The following is an 18336-nucleotide window of genomic DNA, read 5'->3' as shown; positions in this document are numbered from 1 at the left end:
TCTTGGTTGTAAACCCTATACCTTACTCGATAAAATCATGAAATTGAAGAAAATGGATGTGTACGCTTTCAAACCTTAAACCTATTAAAGTTTGAGAAGTGTATCGATGAAATTTTATCCGATTTTCTATTGCTTTATTTATTTAGAAAAAAAAAATACCAATAATACTAGCCCAAAATGAAAAGGATCTTTTTTTAAAAAGAAAATTATGAAGAGGGGTTTGAATGTTCATTTTGAAAACATTGTGGTATAACTGAGATTGAGCAAAATTTTAGGGGCCTATCTGCTATTTTCGCAGAGGACCCGACGCAGAAGCCGGTATGATCGTGTTTAAGCGACCGAGATTATAATGGACCGTCAAAGATGGGGACACGTCGACCGAATCAAAATTATTCCATCACAATGTGAATCAAAACGCAGCACTGAAGTATAAGAAAAAAACTCGAGAGCAAGGACAAAGGACGAATCTTCGTTGTCTTTACATTGCAGACCAATCGAGTCCTTGCAAAGTCTTCCACTCTTCCTCTACGAAACGCCTACCTTACTTACCTCTTGAACGCGCGAAATCCAAAAGAATGGCGAGTCAGAACGACGACGCTTTGAAGCGTCTTCGATGCCAGCGAATTGGCTGCAACGCCACCTTCACCGAGGACGACAATCCCGAAGGTTCCTGCACTTTCCATGATTCGGTATGCTAATTTCTTTTCCTTCTCTTTCTTCCATTTGTTAATGAATTGAGATTGCTGAGGACGGGTAGTTTCAAACTTCAACGTATTAACTGATGAAATTTGTATGTGATTGATACATTGATGCTGTGATCAATAAAAACAATGTATGTACAGAACTTAAACCTCCAGTTTAGATATATTTATGTTTTTTTTTTTTTGGATTTAATCCACAGCTGTTGCTAATTTGAATTGCATCAACTAACTCTCAGCTATAAAAGTAGGTGTTTGCCAAAGCTTTCAGTGTTGAGAAATGATTCAGTTACAAAAATACTCTTCAAGTGAAGACTAATTATTTAGTAGAATTCTGAAAATTCGTTTAGCACAACTAAGTTGCTGATCGTGTGAAATCAATTTGGTGTGTGGTGTGTTGCTTTCTTCAATCTTTTTATAATTTGTGAAATATGATTATATTTTTGTTTGTTGTACTGATTGTGTTTTTGTTTTGCATCGTTGGGCTTCGGTTTTACCTTATCGGATTTGATTATAAATGATCAGGGAGTAAGTCAGACTTTGTTTCTTTTGAAAAGAATAATTCTATTTTCATTTTTTTCTTTATAAACTTTCTGAGCATGTTAATTTTCAATTGTAATTTCAGCCCATATTTCATGATGGAATGAAGGAGTGGAGTTGTTGCAAGAGGAGGAGTCATGATTTCAGCTTATTTTTGGAAATTCCAGGGTAACTGCCTATCATGTTTCCTTGTGGAACTTGTTCCTTTATTATTGATACTTTTCTTGGCTATGCTAGCAGTGGACTATATAACCCATAGAATTCAGGCATTTGAGCAGTCCACTCCTGGTGATGATCACCTCGCATGGTGCCTATGATAGCAGTGTACTTGAAAACTACATGTTAGTTATGAATTTTATCACTTACATATTCAGCTAAGCATTGATTGCTGAAGTACATGACCCAGAATTTTGTTGTTGAACATGTTCACTTATCACATTGCCTGTTCAGATTTTGCTCATCTCTGAATGAAATATAAATGCCTTACTGGTTAAATTTCATTTCTAAAAAATTTAATACTGTTGGATTGATATTTCAGGTGTATCAGATTTTAGGCAATCTGCTTCTTGCTTATGTTGTTGTTCACAATGAAAATACAATTTGGGATTTTTTCTGAAGTTGCTAAGTTGGATGTGATTGTGTGTTTATATTTTCTCTTAACTCTTAATTTTGCATCCTTTCAGCTGAAGCTGCTTCCAAATCATTTTTCTGTTAATTTAGAAGCAATGATCTGTCAGTATTTTTCTAAATTGAGTACATTGCTCTTAAAACAGTTTAAAACATGTTGGCCTTGGTAAGCTTGGCCAACTATGCAAAATATGGATGTAAATTTTATTGCACTTCCATGATTGTTCCCATGTGGTCTGGATGTAAGTCTACTTGGATTACGACCAGTAACTTCTAGTCAGTAATTTTTTGCAAAGTTTCTGTTTACATTAGTTGCTCAAAATTTTGTTCCATAAATGAAGATGTAAGACAGGTAAACACACAACTGAGAAACCAGTGTTAACTAAGCCGGTCGCTACTTCAAAAACTCCAGCTCCAGCTCCTGCTCCTTCAACAACTCTTGGGTCCAGCACTCCATCGAAAGAACTTTGCTCAAGATGTCGACAGGGTTTCTTTTGCTCTGATCACGGTACCCAAATTTTTATGCTTTATGTATATAGAGACTCTGCATTGTTCATGTCTTCCTTTTTGGATTCAATGAATGTGGAATAATTCCAATTTGTTTATCATAGTATACGGTTAAGCAAAAAGCTAAATAGAGCTATTTCTCTACCTCCACGTCTCTTCTGGTTTTTGTAAATACAAAGACCATAGTGGATCATGTGCCTTTTATATTACTAGTGCTTGAGAAATGGGAAAGGTTAGTTGTATTGTGTACTAGGTTTTGCTTTGTCATGGGGCTTTTACTTTTCTGAGGTTCATCTTTGTAACAGTGCATTTGGAATGTTCTAGTTCTCTTTGTATTGTTCTAGGAGATGCCAGCAGGTTTGTCTTTGCTAGATTGTTTCTCTGTGTCTATCTTTTGTTCCTATCTTGCTGAAGCACTTTGTTGTTTGAAGTGTGTCCTTTTTCCCCTTAACATCTTCATTGGTCTTTGAACTGAATTCTTGCATGTTCTACATAGGTTCACAAGCCAAAGAACAGACCAATTATGCCCCAGCTGTACCTGCTGGAAGTAATGTAGCTGCTGAGGTGCCTCCTGTTCCAGTGAAGAAGAAAATTGGTATTAACGAGCCTCAAATCTGCAAAAATAAGGGATGTGGCAAAACTTTCAAAGAAAAGGATAATCATGAGACTGCATGCAGTTATCATCCTGGACCTGCTGTTTTTCATGATCGGATGAGAGGGGTGCGATTCTTGTCTAAATGTGTTGTTTTGCCATTCATTTTATCTAATCTCTTCTTTATTGCTTTTGGAATTGATGCCAACCTCTGTGTGTGATATATGATTTTTGCAGTGGAAGTGTTGTGACATTCATGTGAAGGAATTTGATGAATTCATGGGCATTCCACCATGCACCAAGGGATGGCATGATGCTAATCTATCATCCTGACTCCTGAGTAGTAGATGCAGTGAGGAGTTTGTTTTCTTGTAACCCTAAATTTTTGTTTGATATGTTATCATCTTATTTGAATAACTGTTTAATAGCACTTTTTGTAACTCTTTTTTCTGATGATAGCGTCTGCAGTTTACAATGGATAAAACCGTTGGATGAATTATCTTCCATGATGAATCAGTTTGGATTTTGTATTGTGTTTATATAACTGCGACCATTCTCCCTTACTCATGGCACGCCATTAGGCTTTATAGCTTCATAGAATCTGAGAGAATTGTATTAATACTCTCCATCTCAAGCTCCTTGAGTGTAGGTTCCCTTTCTCACTATCAACTTTCGGAAATGGTTCAACCATTGTAAGTTGTCCAAAGTATTACTTCAAGATTGATGGTTTTTTTTTTTTTTTTTTACTTCAACAAATTGCCGCTCTTTTCTTGCCTTTGGAGTATCTTATGCAAGAAAATTTGGCAGTTGCTTTTTGTAATGAACTTTGGATCAAATTCATTGAGGTCGGGACTCGCCAGTCCAGATTTTTGAGAATTACAATTTGGGTTTAGTAACAGTAAAGAGGAATATAAACAGTGTTTTCAAGGATACAATGCCTGGGCTTGTGAGGATATAAGCCGGAATTTTCTTTACTCATCATACGTGTAATACTAAGGACGTGGATATCAATGTATCATGCATAGTATTTGTCTGTCGCACATAAAGCCCAACCAATTTATTTGTAAGTGAAAAGAAAAATAAAAGGATAGCCATCACGGGTCCTATGATGTGTATAATCAATTGCTCTTTAATTCTCTTGGGTCTCGCGATTTCTGTTCCCTTTTCCATTCATGTTCTCTGTCCAGCCTACAGTGCTCGCGTATCAAGTCTCTGTTCTTTCTGTTGACTCTTTGACCATGTGTATTTGACTAGTTTAGTTGACCCCTTACATTATAAAATCCTGATATAATTTCTTAATATTTTATACAGTACAAGGAGTGGTTGTTGATTTTAATATTGTTCTAAGTACTCGCAAATTCTACTTCATAAGCATTTTTTAAAATATTTTTCGAGATTATTTTGGGTACGCATAATTAGTACCCGAATGTACAGACACAAAAATATAAAGCCGGTTGGCAATTTAATATTTTATATTCTCGTTCACGGGGCATTAAGATTTTCACTTTTATTTTTTAAAATTTCCTAGCTATACCATATTTCGCAATTTTAGTTTGTACCATTTTTGATAATTTAGGCACCATTAAGCAATACTATTGCCAGCTGGTAAAATTTGACACGACCTGATTACCCGACACGAACACGACATAAATAAATGGGTATGGGTCGTCAAATTTAACACGATTATTAAATGGATCAGATTCGGGTCAACACGATTTTTTTTCGTATCGGGTTAAGGTTAAAATTCTTGACCTATTTACCCGATCAATGATCCGATTATATTTTTTATTTTGAAATAATTTACATATTTTAATCATTAAAACTCAAATATTAGAAATGATTTTCTTTTTTTTTTATTCTTTAAAAGGTGAATATAAACACAGCTGGTGTTTTATTTATAAAATTTTAAATATATTTAGAGCTTCAATAGTGTAAATGTGTAAAAATTGATAGACATGTATATTTTATAATATTGATACATAATATCATATATATATATATAATTAAAACTTCAAAATTGTAAATGTGTAATATATTGGTAGATATGTATATTTGTAATGTCGATAAATTATGTATGTATGTATATATATATGTATGTATGATAGTGTGTAAATATTTGATGTAACTTTTGTTCAATATATAGATATTAAGCGGGTTATTGGGTAACTCGATTATTTTTTTGTGTCGAATTTAGGTCTCAATATTCTGACATAATTATTAAATGAGTCGGATTTAAATCGACCTAAATTTGACACGATATAAAACTGATACGATACAAATACGGCCCGATAATCTATTTTGCCGGCTCTAATTGCCAGCATGGCATCTCCCCGGGGAGTTTGTGGCATTGAGCTGAAAATAACTAAGAAGACTGAAGACACTCAAACAGAAACCGTATACACCACGTGGCAAACGTTTTAGAAATTAAAAAAAAAAATGAGACCATGACCCACTCAATCATTACAAACCAACCAGCGTCCAGACCCATTTAATTTATAATACAATTATAAAATATTACAAAATTATATCTGTCCTTTTTTTTTTTTTTAATATTTCAAATCAAAAAGCACTACTAATACTATTTCCAGTACTCTCTCCCTCTCCCTCTCTCTCTAAAAAGCAAAATCTCATCGCATCAATCCCAACTTTTTGAAAAACCCAACACTAAATGCGTTGTCTTCTTAGGTGGGACCCACCGTAGGGTCCTAGAGGGGCATGGGACCCGTATAGGATCACGCCGTAGTAATGCTGACGGCGTCAACCGGCGGATAAACAGCCGGCTGCCTATTGCTTTATTGTTGGACAATGCTGTCCTAAACGAGTCTGCCTGTCACTGTCTTGAGGCCTAGTAGTAGCTACCAGTACTAATAGGCCCCGTCAGATCTTGCCACGTGGGTTATGGGTTCTTGATGCGATGGTCGTCTGGTTCCTGCCTCGGCTGCCTAAATCACCGAAAGGATTTTATTGTGGGTTTCGTTTTGGGAACATGCTATCATCATCAGTGTTTTATTTATTTATTTAATTAATTTTCGTAATGTGTTTTTTTAAAGGGATTTGTTTTAGGAGCTTGATTTAGTCAAAATTTAATTTTTCGTTCATCATAGAAAAATTATTAGTGAAAAACAAAACTCACGGTGGTTTGGTTTCTACTTACAATCGTTTTCGTTTATTCTCTCCAACGAACCGTTTTAGATCTGGGATCCCTTCTATTTAACATCTCAACTGTTTTGCTTGTGTTATGGAAATTTTTATTTTTTTTTTTGTTATTCTTATTTGAAAGATGTCTTCATCTCTATTAATTAAGAAGTCATTATCTAAAAAAATTCTCAAAATTTTTGTACGATCCCTAGATTCTAGTGGTGAAATAATTTCCCCTTTTTGTCATAGGGATTTCATGATAAAGAAGTTTTTTTTTTTATATATGTTACGTATAGATTTAATTTTATTGAGATTTAATGAGATGTTGTAACTTAAAATATATTCAAAATGTTCTACTAATTTTACTCTATAAATATCTATTTACTTATATATTTAATAAAAAGATGAGTGAAAAAATATATTATTCTTTAAAAAATTCTTCAAATAAAAATAAGTTAATATTATTTTATACAAATAAATAATTTTTAAGAAGAATGAAAACTGCATTAATTGAAGAGAAAGAATAATTTCTTATTTGAACAAATTTCAATTGGAACGTCTTTTGAAGTTTCAAATACTGATGTGATTTTTTAAATAAATAATAAAATTTTATTTAAAAATTTTTTTAGAGATACTCTTGCGTTATGATTACTATAAAAAAAATAAATAATTATAAATAAAAATTAATAGTATATAATAATTTTTTCATGTGTTGATAAAATAAAATTAATTTAATTACAGTAATTAATATTTATAAAATAATTAATGAAATTCTTTTAAATAAAATCTAAATAAACTTAAAAAAAGAAAATGCAACTTGACCTATTAAACGTCTAGTGCCACAAAGCTGAATTTACCATCACCTCTTCCTCATAAAGAGCAATAAACAATTAAATGTAAGACGTGGTACAAAATTAAGATGAACGTGAAGCAGTTTAAAGAATCCATATGTGAATCAAAAGATCCGGTCGGGTTAGTATCAGCCCAAGGATCCATTTAGGATTTGCCGCCTTTACATTTACTGCGTGGAAAGATTGATTCTTGAATCAATGTTGAGTGAAAGGGTTCGAGCTTCCATAAGAGTATTATGGAGGTTAGTTTTAGTTCTTCTTTAATTATTAATTAATTAAATGGAGACAGTCTTTCTTTTATGAAATGTGAGTGGAGCAAGCACCCCTCGAGTATTAGAGAGAGTTTAAAATATCTGAGCATATACTTTAGTGTGTCAATGTATGATGGTGGTCCCAGTTATATAGTATGATTGTAAATATTAATTGTAATGTCTGATGTAATATCAGTAATATCTGTGTATATCAGACTTCAAAAAAATAAAATAAAATAAAATAAAATAAAAATCTCTCTGATAATTTTTTAGGGTCGCCGGCCCAATTTATCCCACCACAAAAGGTGAGGGTATTTGAGTAAATACACACACGTTCGTCAGAAGTTATCTTATCCAACTCAACGGACAATTGCCTGTTGTTTTGTCTTTGGGAACCGACAAAATCCAAGATCAGAAATCTGACGGCTGGGGATTTATCTCGATATTTGAACCAAAAAAGCGTTCAGTGGGTCCCAATCCCGATCACTCGCTATCGTAATTCATTCAATAAACCCGTAAATAATTATCAATATAAAAATTTAAAGGAAGCTCAAGTTTTATTAATTATAATTATTAAAAATGGTAAAGAAAAAAACAAGTAAATGGAACAAAAATAGAAGCAGAGCATGCACGGACAGCTTTATACGATTGTTGCAGCGGAAGCAGAAGCAGAAGCAGAATTGCTGCTTCTGATTTCTGGTCTGCTCTTCCAAACACTTTCTATTTATTAATTATTATTATTATTATCGTAATAATTATTTTATTATTTAGAAATGCAGTGCTATTTAAGATGTTTGTCGTGTGCTAGCATGTATCACGTGACGTGCCTTAGCTGATTTTAGAGGCTTCTTAGAGTTTGTATTATTGTTGTGGTGTATTTAATTATTGAAAATTAGTGTGAGAAATTATTGACCAAACTTAATGCTGAGGGGACCCTTCAATTTAAATTTTTTTTTAAAGACAATTTATTTATTTTATCTTTTGATTGATCTCGGCCCCTTTACTTTATATCCAAAAATTATCGAAACTAGAGTGTTTTCATGAAGTAAAAATACTAAGGTAATAAATTTTTTTTAAACGAGCTAATTTCCTAAGTTAATGATGTAGTCCCATATTTCTGAATATTTAAACTTCGATCATCAATTAAAGAAAATTACTTGAATTTATACAAATATTACTTACAAATTATTCGACTAAAACCTTTGATTAAATGCTATAAAACTTTTTACTTTTTTGCTTTTTGAAAAATTTTAATGTAACGATTTATTGCGGAAACCTAATGCACTGTCCATCTCCATTAAAACTCTAACCGGATGGTTGCCGAGTTTTGGTCTTTCGTGTGAGAAAAGTTTGGTCCTTGCACTTTCAGTTGTTCCTTTGTCAATAATAGAACAGATATTAAGAGCTTCACAAAAACCATAAGTTATTGGAGACAAAAAATTAAAGAAAAAAAAAAAAAAGTTCTCAGAAAAGATTTGCCCATAGCAAAAAAAGTAGCGTGGAATTAGCTTTTTGGTCTTTTGACAACCACCGGATTAACCAAACAGACCGTTAGTTGTTCCCAGATCACAAATTCACAATCGAAGGACAACTCTCTCACTCCACTCGCCCGTCCATCGCGTGCAACCAAACTCACACCCTCCCTCGATGAAATAAAGAGGGAATTGTCGTGCCGTCATTAATTGAATTCGGTTTGTATTTGATTCAACATAGCATTGTGTGTCATTCCAAATACACATAAAAATTAACTCAAATATTGACGCCTTAAGATGCTTTTAACACGTTATATTATATTGTATTAACACTATATTATAATAAAGTTATATAATGTTTAATATTATATTATATGATAGTAATTTTTAATTATACTATGTTTGATATTGCACTATATTACATTAATTTTTTGTAATTAATTTAAATTATATACTTAAAAAATAATATTTATTAGTATATAAAAATACTAAATAAAAGTCTTAAATTATAGAAATTTAAAATTCTTTTAGTATAAATGTTATAAAATATCATAATCTTCATAAAAAACTAACGTCTCATCTGCAACGTTAATTAAACACAACTCTCAGTTGAGATATCTAATTAGTATTATAATAATTGTGTTATTAATAAATATTATTATTTAATTAAAAATAATAAAATTTAATAATTATCTATTATTCAAACTAATCAAATAATTGTACATTATTTATTACACCTGTTAAAATATAAATTAAATATCTCAATTACGTAAATATAACAATATTATTAATAAAATGGAATTCATTTTATTAGAAAAAATGGATTGTCCATTTGCGACAGTGGCGAACCGTTATGGTCCTTCCACGAGACACGCGCAGCGAATTGGCGCGCGTCGTAGAGAATGAGAACTCTTCGGTTCACAAAGACGCCTAACGAGAGCTGTCCGAAAACGAAACAACATTGGGACACGGTACTACATATGCATGATCGGAATGACGGCCGCTGAGCCCAAAACCTTTAAAAAAATGAGGAAATGAATGATTCAATCAATCAGTCAAAAGGCCTAAAAGACTCCCCCAAAAAGCCTAAGAAAATAAGGTCAGCTACTAACGTCGCTTCACCGCCGTTTAGAGTAATATCTACTCTCGTGTCAGTTGTCTCTTGCTTACTTGCTTCTCTCTCTCCCAGTTACTGTCACTCCCTCTCTCTTCATAACAGCTATTGCTCAGTCTACCTTGCACCTCACGCTAAACGCCTGTTCCTTTACTCTCCTCCTCTCTTCTTTCTCTCTCTCTCTTCCCCTCTCAGCAAACCAAACTTAAGAAGAAGAGTTATTTTTCTACTTGAACGTAACTCATAACTCGTGCAAAAAAAAAAAAAAAAGGTCTCTATGCTTTGAGCTTTCTTTAGGGGAAAAAAATGAAAATGGGAGTTCTCTTACAAAGAGAGAAGAGAGAGCTTTCTTTTAGTTTCATAATGGCGGTGTTTTTGCTTCTTTGTTCATCCGCCGCTCCACTCAATGATGATGAAGGTTTTGTTTGTTTGTAGCGTTATTCAAATGCATGAAGCTTCTTTTGTTAAAAGGAACTGAAGTTCGTTTTTGTTGTTTTGAGTGCTTCTTGTGTTAATAAGATAAAAGGAGATATTTAGGTGTTTGGAGAATATTAAAATAATGCTGGGGTTGTTGTAGGGAAAGCGTTGATGGCGATTAAAGCTTCATTCAGTAACCTGGCGAATGTGTTGCTGGACTGGGACGATGTGCACAACTCTGATTTCTGTTCATGGCGTGGTGTCTTTTGCGATAACAGCAGCCTCTCCGTTGTTTCTTTGTATGTTTTGTTCTGTTTTAAGTTACTTTTTTTTTTTTATAAAATGCAATGAAGTGCAATGCAATGAATGGGTACTGGTTGCTTGTAGGAACCTGTCAAGCTTGAATCTGGGTGGAGAGATTTCGCCATCCATTGGAGATTTAAGAAATTTGCAGTCGATGTATGCGCCCTTTTATTTTCTTACCAAACCCTTTTATTATGTTCCCAATGTAGTTGTAATTGATTTGTTTTTTTTAATCTTTGCGATGTTGGCAGAGATTTTCAGGGGAATAAGTTAACTGGCCAGATCCCAGATGAAATTGGAAACTGTGGCTCTCTTGTCCATATGTAAAAGTTTTAAATCCATTTTTCCTTCTTGTTAACGTGCATATTAGTGTTTATGAGAACTTTGATTCATAATGGGATCTCCTTTTGCATAATGCAGAGAATTGTCTGACAATAGTCTATATGGAGACATTCCCTTTTCTATGTCAAAGCTGAAGCAACTTGAGTTCTTGTAAGCGCTATTTTTGTTATATAATGTCTCTGATCATTTGACTTGTTTCAATATGTACATATTGGAGTTACATGGTAAATTAATGTGTGCATATCCATTAACGCAATGCAGGAATTTGAAAAACAATCAGCTTACCGGACCAATTCCATCCACCTTAACTCAGATTCCTAATCTGAAGACACTGTGAGTTTGCACTTAACTGATGAGATGCCTGATTTACCAATTTAGTCGTGATATCAGATATGATGTTACTTCTTTTGAGATATTTATCGTTTTTAATAATTTCAATTGCATTTGAATGTTTGTGTTTGTAGTGATCTTGCTCGAAACCAGCTCACTGGTGAGATTCCAAGGCTAATATACTGGAATGAAGTGCTGCAATACCTGTAAGTTATAAAGATATAGTAGTCTGTTAGGCATTTGAACATTGTGTTCCCTCCTGTTACAATGTACTATAGTTTTATGGAACTTTCGACGGAGCCATTGAGAGTTCATACATTTTTAAGTTTTTGCCTACTGACATTTACGTTTACACATTTTCTTGAAGCATAGGATTTCACATTTTGTGATTGGTGTTGTGTTTACAGTGGGCTAAGGGGAAATGCATTGACTGGAATGCTGTCTCCTGACATGTGTCAATTAACTGGCTTGTGGTATTTGTGAGTAGTCAGTTTTTTTCCAGTCAATGTATATAAAAATTGGGGTTTTCCAATCAACAGATATAATTACATATGAATGATATTAGTTGTTTTTATTGATTTCAGTGATGTAAGAGGCAATAATCTAACTGGAACAATCCCCGACAGCATTGGCAACTGTACAAGCTTTGAAATATTGTATGTCAACTACTGTACACTGCACTGAATTTTGTGCTTACATTTTTCTGTGTTAATCAACTTTCTGATCGTGGGGAACTTCAGGGACATATCTTACAATCAGATCACTGGAGAGATACCATACAATATTGGATTCCTTCAAGTGGCAACACTGTGAGCTTTTTCCACTTCAATTTATTTTTCTTATTAAACATAGAGCTTTACATATGAAACTTTTACAATTATCATATATTTTTTGTAATTGACACCTGATGTTTTGTAGATCACTTCAAGGAAATAAACTAACGGGTAAAATTCCAGAGGTCATTGGCCTTATGCAGGCTCTAGCCGTGTTGTAAGTACATGCGTTCTTTGTTGCCCAGACTCTAGACTTTAGATACATTTATAGCATGTGTCTTGACTTTTGTGTTTATGTTTCTTTTACTTTTCAGGGATTTAAGTGAGAATGAGCTTGTTGGACCAATCCCTCCCATACTTGGCAATTTGTCATACACTGGAAAACTGTTAGTTTTGATTACATAAAACGTTAATATTATTGTTCTTTAATATGTTTTATGTCTTGATTCTTTATTGTTTTTAAATTTTTCTTCTGTGCCAGATATCTCCATGGCAATAAGCTGACTGGACCAATTCCCCCAGAGCTTGGCAATATGTCTAAACTGAGCTACTTGTGAGCTATTTTCCATTTCCCAAAACTTAGTATATATATGTACAGTTCATGCTGTTGATAAGATAATTACTTTCACGTAGGCAATTACAAAATAATCAACTTGTTGGAACAATTCCTGCAGAACTTGGGAAGCTAGAGCAGTTGTTTGAATTGTGAGTCTCTGCTGTTTTGTCTGTGTAGTTTTATTTTTCATTTCATGTTTCTTATCAGTTTGTCCTTTATGATTCAGGAATCTTGCAGATAATAATCTGGAAGGGCCCGTTCCACATAATATCAGTTCCTGTACAGCATTGAATCAGTTGTAAGATTCCAATATTCTGAATACAACTGAATCCCTTGTGTGTGTTTTTAATAATGTTGCGTCTCATTTCAGTTAATTTGATTGTGATTCTTGATTTTATTTCACAGCAATGTGCATGGTAATCGCTTAAGCGGGGCTATCCCATCTAGTTTTCGGAATCTGGGGAGTCTGACTTACTTGTGCGTTTTGATCATTCAGTTTAGAGAATTCTTTTTAGTTACAATATCTATTGCATGAAAACCTGTTTTCCTATACTAATATAGTTGATGTTCAGAAACCTTTCAAGGAACAACTTCAAAGGCAAGGTACCCACTGAGCTTGGACGAATTATTAATCTTGACACACTGTGAGTTTCATGCCATGATGTGTTTTGTCTATTATTATTTTCCAGTTTTAGGTGCTTATGTTTGTTCTATGATTCAGGGATCTCTCAGTTAATAATTTTTCTGGATCTGTTCCTGCTTCAATTGGTGATCTGGAGCACCTTCTCACTTTGTAATCCTTCAACCCAAGCATGGTTCAATGTGGGTTCATTCTGTTTGATTTACATTAGTGCATCAGTTAATATAGTTTCCACTTGCCCAGAAATTTGAGCAGGAATCATCTGAATGGGCTGTTGCCTGCAGAATTCGGAAACCTTAGAAGCATACAAACAATGTGAGCTAATTTACTTTGATAAATCTACAGCTGTATGGAATGGAGTAACCTCTGTTTTTTTAATCTTTCTTCTCCTCTGTTTTTTAGTGACATGTCATTCAACCAACTGTCTGCTAGCATTCCTGCAGAACTGGGTCAACTGCAAAATGTCATTTCTCTGTAAGTTCATGGTCTTTTTCCCATGCGGTTGAAGCAGTACTTTTGTTGTGTGTTTATTTATCAAGCAGATATAAAATGTGAGATGAGAATTTATGTCAGGATTTTGAACAACAACAATTTGCAAGGTGGGATCCCAGATCAGCTTAGCAATTGTTTCAGTCTATCTAATTTGTAAGACATTACCCTTTCTATGATCTTAAAAGAAATTCTTGTTTGTTATGAAGTCTTGCAAACTACTAAATTTAATGAATTTCAGGAATGTGTCCTACAACAACTTATCAGGGATTATACCCCCAATCAGAAACTTCTCACGATTTTCATCAAATAGGTATGCAAAAACATTAGTTCATAGCTTTTGGAATTTTGATTTTTGTATTGATTATTCATATTTGCACCAGCTTCATTGGAAATCCACTACTGTGTGGAAATTGGGTAGGATCAATATGTGGTCCTTCGGTGACAAAGGCCAGAGGTATTTTAACTTAAATCTTTCTGTAATCTTTTGTTATTTTATGATAGATCCATGTTTTGTGTATATGATCATTGGCAGGATCAAATTTAGAACTCTTTGCTTACCCAATGAGCTATCTTGTTTTCCAGTTATGTTCTCCCGAACTGCTGTCGTTTGTATGGTGGTAGGCTTCATCACATTGTTAGTGATGGCTGCAATTGCTGTGTATAAATCCAACCAACAAAGGCAGCAATTAATTACTGGTTCCAGAAAATCTATGCTAGGTATGTCTTTGCTTTAGTATTTACTTGCAACATTTGTATCTTCAAATCCTCAAGGTTGGTTTCCTTTCTACCCAGGACCACCCAAGCTTGTGATTCTGCACATGGATATGGCTATTCACACCTTTGATGATATAATGAGAAGCACTGAGAATTTGAGTGAGAAGTATATTGTTGGCTATGGTGCATCTAGTACTGTTTACAAATGTGCACTGAAGAATTCCCGACCAATAGCAGTTAAGAAACTTTACAATCAGTATCCTCACAACTTGAGAGAGTTTGAGACTGAACTTGAAACCATTGGCAGCATTAGACACAGAAATATTGTGAGCTTGCATGGTTATGCTTTGTCTCCATATGGAAATCTCCTGTTCTATGACTACATGGTGAATGGTTCTCTGTGGGATCTCCTTCATGGTCAGTTATCTTGCCTGTACCATATAGTTGTTATTACTAGATGAAAGTTGATGATATGCTCATTTTTCCTATATTGAATATTTACTTGGGGAATTATTTATCTTACTATATATATGTATTTATATATTTTTATTTTTATTTTTGTTTCTGAAGAAGACAAGTGTTGTATTACAGGACCATCCAAGAAAGTAAAACTTGACTGGGAAACTCGCCTGAAGATTGCAGTTGGAGCTGCACAAGGACTTGCTTATCTTCATCATGATTGCAACCCCCGGATCATTCACAGGGATGTGAAATCATCAAATATCCTGATAGATGAGAATTTCGACGCTCATCTCTCTGACTTTGGGATTGCAAGATGCATACCGACTGCAATGCCTCATGCCTTAACTTTTGTTCTAGGAACGATTGGTTACATTGATCCTGAGTATGCCCATACCTCTCGTCTCAATGAAAAATCAGATGTTTATAGCTTTGGTATTGTACTTCTTGAAATTCTGACTGGGAAGAAGGCTGTGGATAACGAGTCTAACTTGCATCAACTGGTATGCATCTAATGCCCTGAATTATAAAGGTCTAATTTTCATTGATCCTGTGAATTAAAATATGTTGTCAAAGTGGAAAATCCTGGGTTGCTGTGTGGGACATTGAACTGTCACTAAATTTAAGCATTTTACATTAAGTATGCTATTAAGCAACTTAACTCTTGAGTTGAACGGTCTGCGTGTGTATTTTGTGTTTTCAGATAATGTCCAAGGCTGATGACAACACAGTGATGGAGGCTGTTGACCCAGAGGTTTCAGTGACATGCATGGATTTAAGCGTTGTGAGAAAGACCTTCCAGCTTGCTCTGCTCTGCACAAAGCGCTACCCTTCAGAAAGACCAACCATGCAGGAAGTAGCTAGAGTTCTGGTTTCCCTTCTTCCAGCTCCACCCACAAAACTTTCTCTGGCCGCTCCAAAACCAATCGACTATTACACCAAATTTGTGGTCGACAGAGAACGGCAGCAGCGTGTTGAGCATGATGACAATTCGTCTGATGCTCGGTGGTTTGTTAGGTTTGGAGAAGTTATATCTAAGAACACCCTTTAAATTGCTAGTCTCCTTTTGTTTTGAATTAACAGCCAGGAAGTTGAAGGATAAAATTAGTCTCTGATGTTGTTCCTTGAAGAGAGAAGATGTATAATTGTGCTTATCACTAATTTTTGTACATTCTGGACTGACTAGCTTAGGAATTTAGTTTTGAAGTACTAAAAATCTTTTGTTGAATGGTTGCTTATGAATGCTAGTGGGTTACAGGCCAAGTTCTCTAGCATTACTAACTCGTATTCGGATATTACGCTTAAGTTTTTAGTGAGGTGAATTATGTTACCATGAATTTATGGACAGAATATGTTAGCTTTACAAATTTCATTTTTTCCATCATCTCTTCATTTATCTCACTGATGAAAGGGGTAATTTCAAATATTAGTATTGTTTGCTTCGTGGTAATATTTTAAGTACTCAGATCTTAACAAACGCAACAAATAAACATATGTAAACTCACTGCTATTAATTTATTCAGCCTACCTCTGTGTAGTATTTGTGGTTCCACCACATATGCTACTGATCAACGTGTGTAAATATATATTTAATTTCTGGACTTATATGAAATGATTTGAAATTTTCCCAATATTATATTGTCTTCTAGCATATTCAATTGAAAATTTAATTTTCAACGAAGTAAAAAAATTATTTTTTAAGACAGATACGACGTCGTACAGAGTGCCGCCTCGCATGCATTTTTTACGAAATGTCATCTGGTTATTGTGTAATATACGACATGTCGTCTGTTTTTCTGTTAAAACTTTAAAGAAAGCAACTCCATTGCTATTTTGGTCGTCCAAGTCATGCTTGTTGTGTTCGAATGCACGGTTTCGAAATTTATTCAACCACAGGTGTTATTAAGATGCAAAAATGGGGCGGCGTTATTGATGCTAATGGCGCGCGATGGAGTTGAGCGATGACTGATGACGATTGGTGGCAGGCTAGCTAGGAGCTTGGGAGGGTTGTGACACAGAGGTTGGGTTTTTTTTGGACAGTGGCGGAGATTTGGGCATTTATATTTTTTTAATTCAAAAACTGATCGGTTTTGCTATTCGAATTGCCAATAAGAAAATTACACACACACACACACACACAATTCCTTAAGTTGTTATAGTAAGAAGATATATTAAAACACAAGAAATACACACGCTCGCATTGTAGTATATGTTGAGTAATGAAAAGTATTAGCTCAGCTATCTCCTCGTTCCTCACCCTGGGACAAATCTCCCCAGCTGAATGGCACGGGCAGATTCCTGGTAATACATCATGTATGAAGTATATGCCGACTAGAAACGATTATCGATCAAATGTACATACCGACCAGGTATTCATCAGTCTATAGGACACGATCTCACGAACTCACGACAATTCCGCCATGCTCCAAACCGCTGGGGAGAACATGACGCCCCACGTTTACCCACGATTCGGTGGTTGGAGACCCATGAAGATCCATCATCACCCGAAAATGAGGGGCATAAAGAATACTCAGAAAACGTAGAATGATTGCCTATTGAAGGCCAAGAAATCGATGAAAAAAGGGACACAAAAATTGAGAGAAAAAGGGGAAACTTTGCTAAATTAATATCATAAATTCTTATATCTGAATCCTTGATACATTTCGTATTGAGAATATTGCAACTAATCTGTACAACAAAAATCATATAGTTTTCTCGTAAACACCTTGTACTGACTTAAGTATCGGAGGATTTACGCCGGAAAAACCACCGGCGTCTCTGATTTGTTTCTGTGAACGCAGGCTTAGAAGGAAGAAGAAGGGTGATTTGGGTCCTAGGAGCTCGAGAAATTGCTGAAGCTGGTGGATTGCAATCTCTATTCCTTTGTCAATACAAGCGTTGGTGAACCAATCTGATCGGTTAAAAGGCGACCAGATTTCAGCATCAACAATATATTTAAAATAGGGATTTGAGATTTCACAATAGCATCAAAATTTATTTTACAGTGGTATAAAAATATTTGATGCAATTGTGAAATCCCAAATCTTAAATAATACAAGCACTCGTGCTAAAAAAATGGCTATTTTATTATTATTATTATTATTATTATTATTATTTAATGAAAACATCCTCCTTTTATTAAAACGAGAATACCACAAAAATACAAGAAAACTAAATTTCAATACATTAGTTACTATATTTTTTTGTTAGCATATTGATAGCTTTTTACTTTACCATATATGTTTTTTGTATTTTAGTAGCATTTTTTTTAATTAAAATAAGGATATCTTATTATCTTTATTAGAGACTCTCTCTCTATTTACGTATAATTTCTTAAGTCTCGATGCTTAAATACATATTTGATATGAATTTGTTATTACACCGTATGATATAATAGTTAATTGAGCCAAAATACTATAACATCATATAGTGCAGCAACAAATCCACATGAAAATTTCATTTAAAAATCTAGATTTGAGAAAGCAAATTCTTAAATAAATGACTATCAGATTAAGTGGAC

General features: G+C 34.2%; 2 protein-coding genes across 3 annotated transcripts; both read left to right on the top strand.

Annotated features, from left to right (window-relative positions):
- The first annotated feature begins 300 nt into the window (after window positions 1-300).
- On the top strand, window positions 301-3682 carry LOC18033080 (cysteine and histidine-rich domain-containing protein RAR1). Of its 2 annotated transcripts, XM_006421707.2 has the most exons (6): window positions 301-689; window positions 1224-1226; window positions 1324-1406; window positions 2207-2373; window positions 2869-3092; window positions 3202-3682. In XM_006421707.2, the coding sequence occupies exons 1-6, from the start codon at window positions 576-578 to the stop codon at window positions 3295-3297; spliced, it is 687 nt and encodes a 228-aa protein (XP_006421770.1). In that variant the 5' UTR covers window positions 301-575; the 3' UTR covers window positions 3298-3682. The 2 variants fall into 2 exon arrangements, with proteins under 2 accessions (XP_006421770.1, XP_006421769.1); XM_006421706.2 differs by lacking the exon at window positions 1224-1226.
- A 6403-nt stretch (window positions 3683-10085) lies between these two features.
- On the top strand, window positions 10086-16103 carry LOC18033079 (LRR receptor-like serine/threonine-protein kinase ERL1). Its single transcript, XM_006421705.2, has 27 exons — window positions 10086-10208; window positions 10368-10506; window positions 10595-10666; window positions 10762-10833; window positions 10931-11002; window positions 11114-11185; window positions 11317-11388; window positions 11590-11661; window positions 11767-11838; window positions 11923-11991; window positions 12101-12172; window positions 12270-12341; window positions 12437-12508; window positions 12589-12660; window positions 12738-12809; window positions 12917-12988; window positions 13084-13155; window positions 13233-13304; window positions 13395-13466; window positions 13554-13625; window positions 13725-13796; window positions 13882-13953; window positions 14024-14097; window positions 14226-14360; window positions 14436-14774; window positions 14949-15319; window positions 15520-16103. Exons 1-27 carry the CDS (start codon window positions 10097-10099, stop codon window positions 15865-15867), a joined length of 2955 nt encoding a protein of 984 aa, XP_006421768.2. The 5' UTR covers window positions 10086-10096; the 3' UTR covers window positions 15868-16103.
- Window positions 16104-18336: the final 2233 nt, after the last annotated feature.

This window comes from Citrus clementina, unplaced genomic scaffold (genome assembly GCF_000493195.1).
Source record: "Citrus clementina cultivar Clemenules unplaced genomic scaffold, Citrus_clementina_v1.0 scaffold_9, whole genome shotgun sequence".
In the NCBI taxonomy this organism is placed as follows: domain Eukaryota; kingdom Viridiplantae; phylum Streptophyta; class Magnoliopsida; order Sapindales; family Rutaceae; genus Citrus; species Citrus x clementina.
The sequence above is the reverse complement of the archived record's forward strand: the minus strand, read 5'-3'. Positions and strand labels throughout refer to the sequence as shown.

What these genes read in the sequence shown, in the direction of transcription:
- LOC18033080 (XM_006421707.2), top strand. Translation starts at nt 576, where the DNA reads ATGGCGAGTCAGAACGACGACGCTTTGAAGCGTCTTCGATGCCAGCGA. An exon ending in TTATTTTTGGAAATTCCAGG is followed by an intron (nt 1,407 to 2,206) that starts GTAACTGCCTAT and finishes CCATAAATGAAG; the next exon opens with ATGTAAGACAGGTAAACACA. An exon ending in TTTCTTTTGCTCTGATCACG is followed by an intron (nt 2,374 to 2,868) that starts GTACCCAAATTT and finishes TGTTCTACATAG; the next exon opens with GTTCACAAGCCAAAGAACAG.
- LOC18033079 (XM_006421705.2), top strand. Translation starts at nt 10,097, where the DNA reads ATGAAAATGGGAGTTCTCTTACAAAGAGAGAAGAGAGAGCTTTCTTTT. An exon ending in TTAACTGGCTTGTGGTATTT is followed by an intron (nt 11,662 to 11,766) that starts GTGAGTAGTCAG and finishes TATTGATTTCAG; the next exon opens with TGATGTAAGAGGCAATAATC. An exon ending in TTCCTTCAAGTGGCAACACT is followed by an intron (nt 11,992 to 12,100) that starts GTGAGCTTTTTC and finishes GATGTTTTGTAG; the next exon opens with ATCACTTCAAGGAAATAAAC.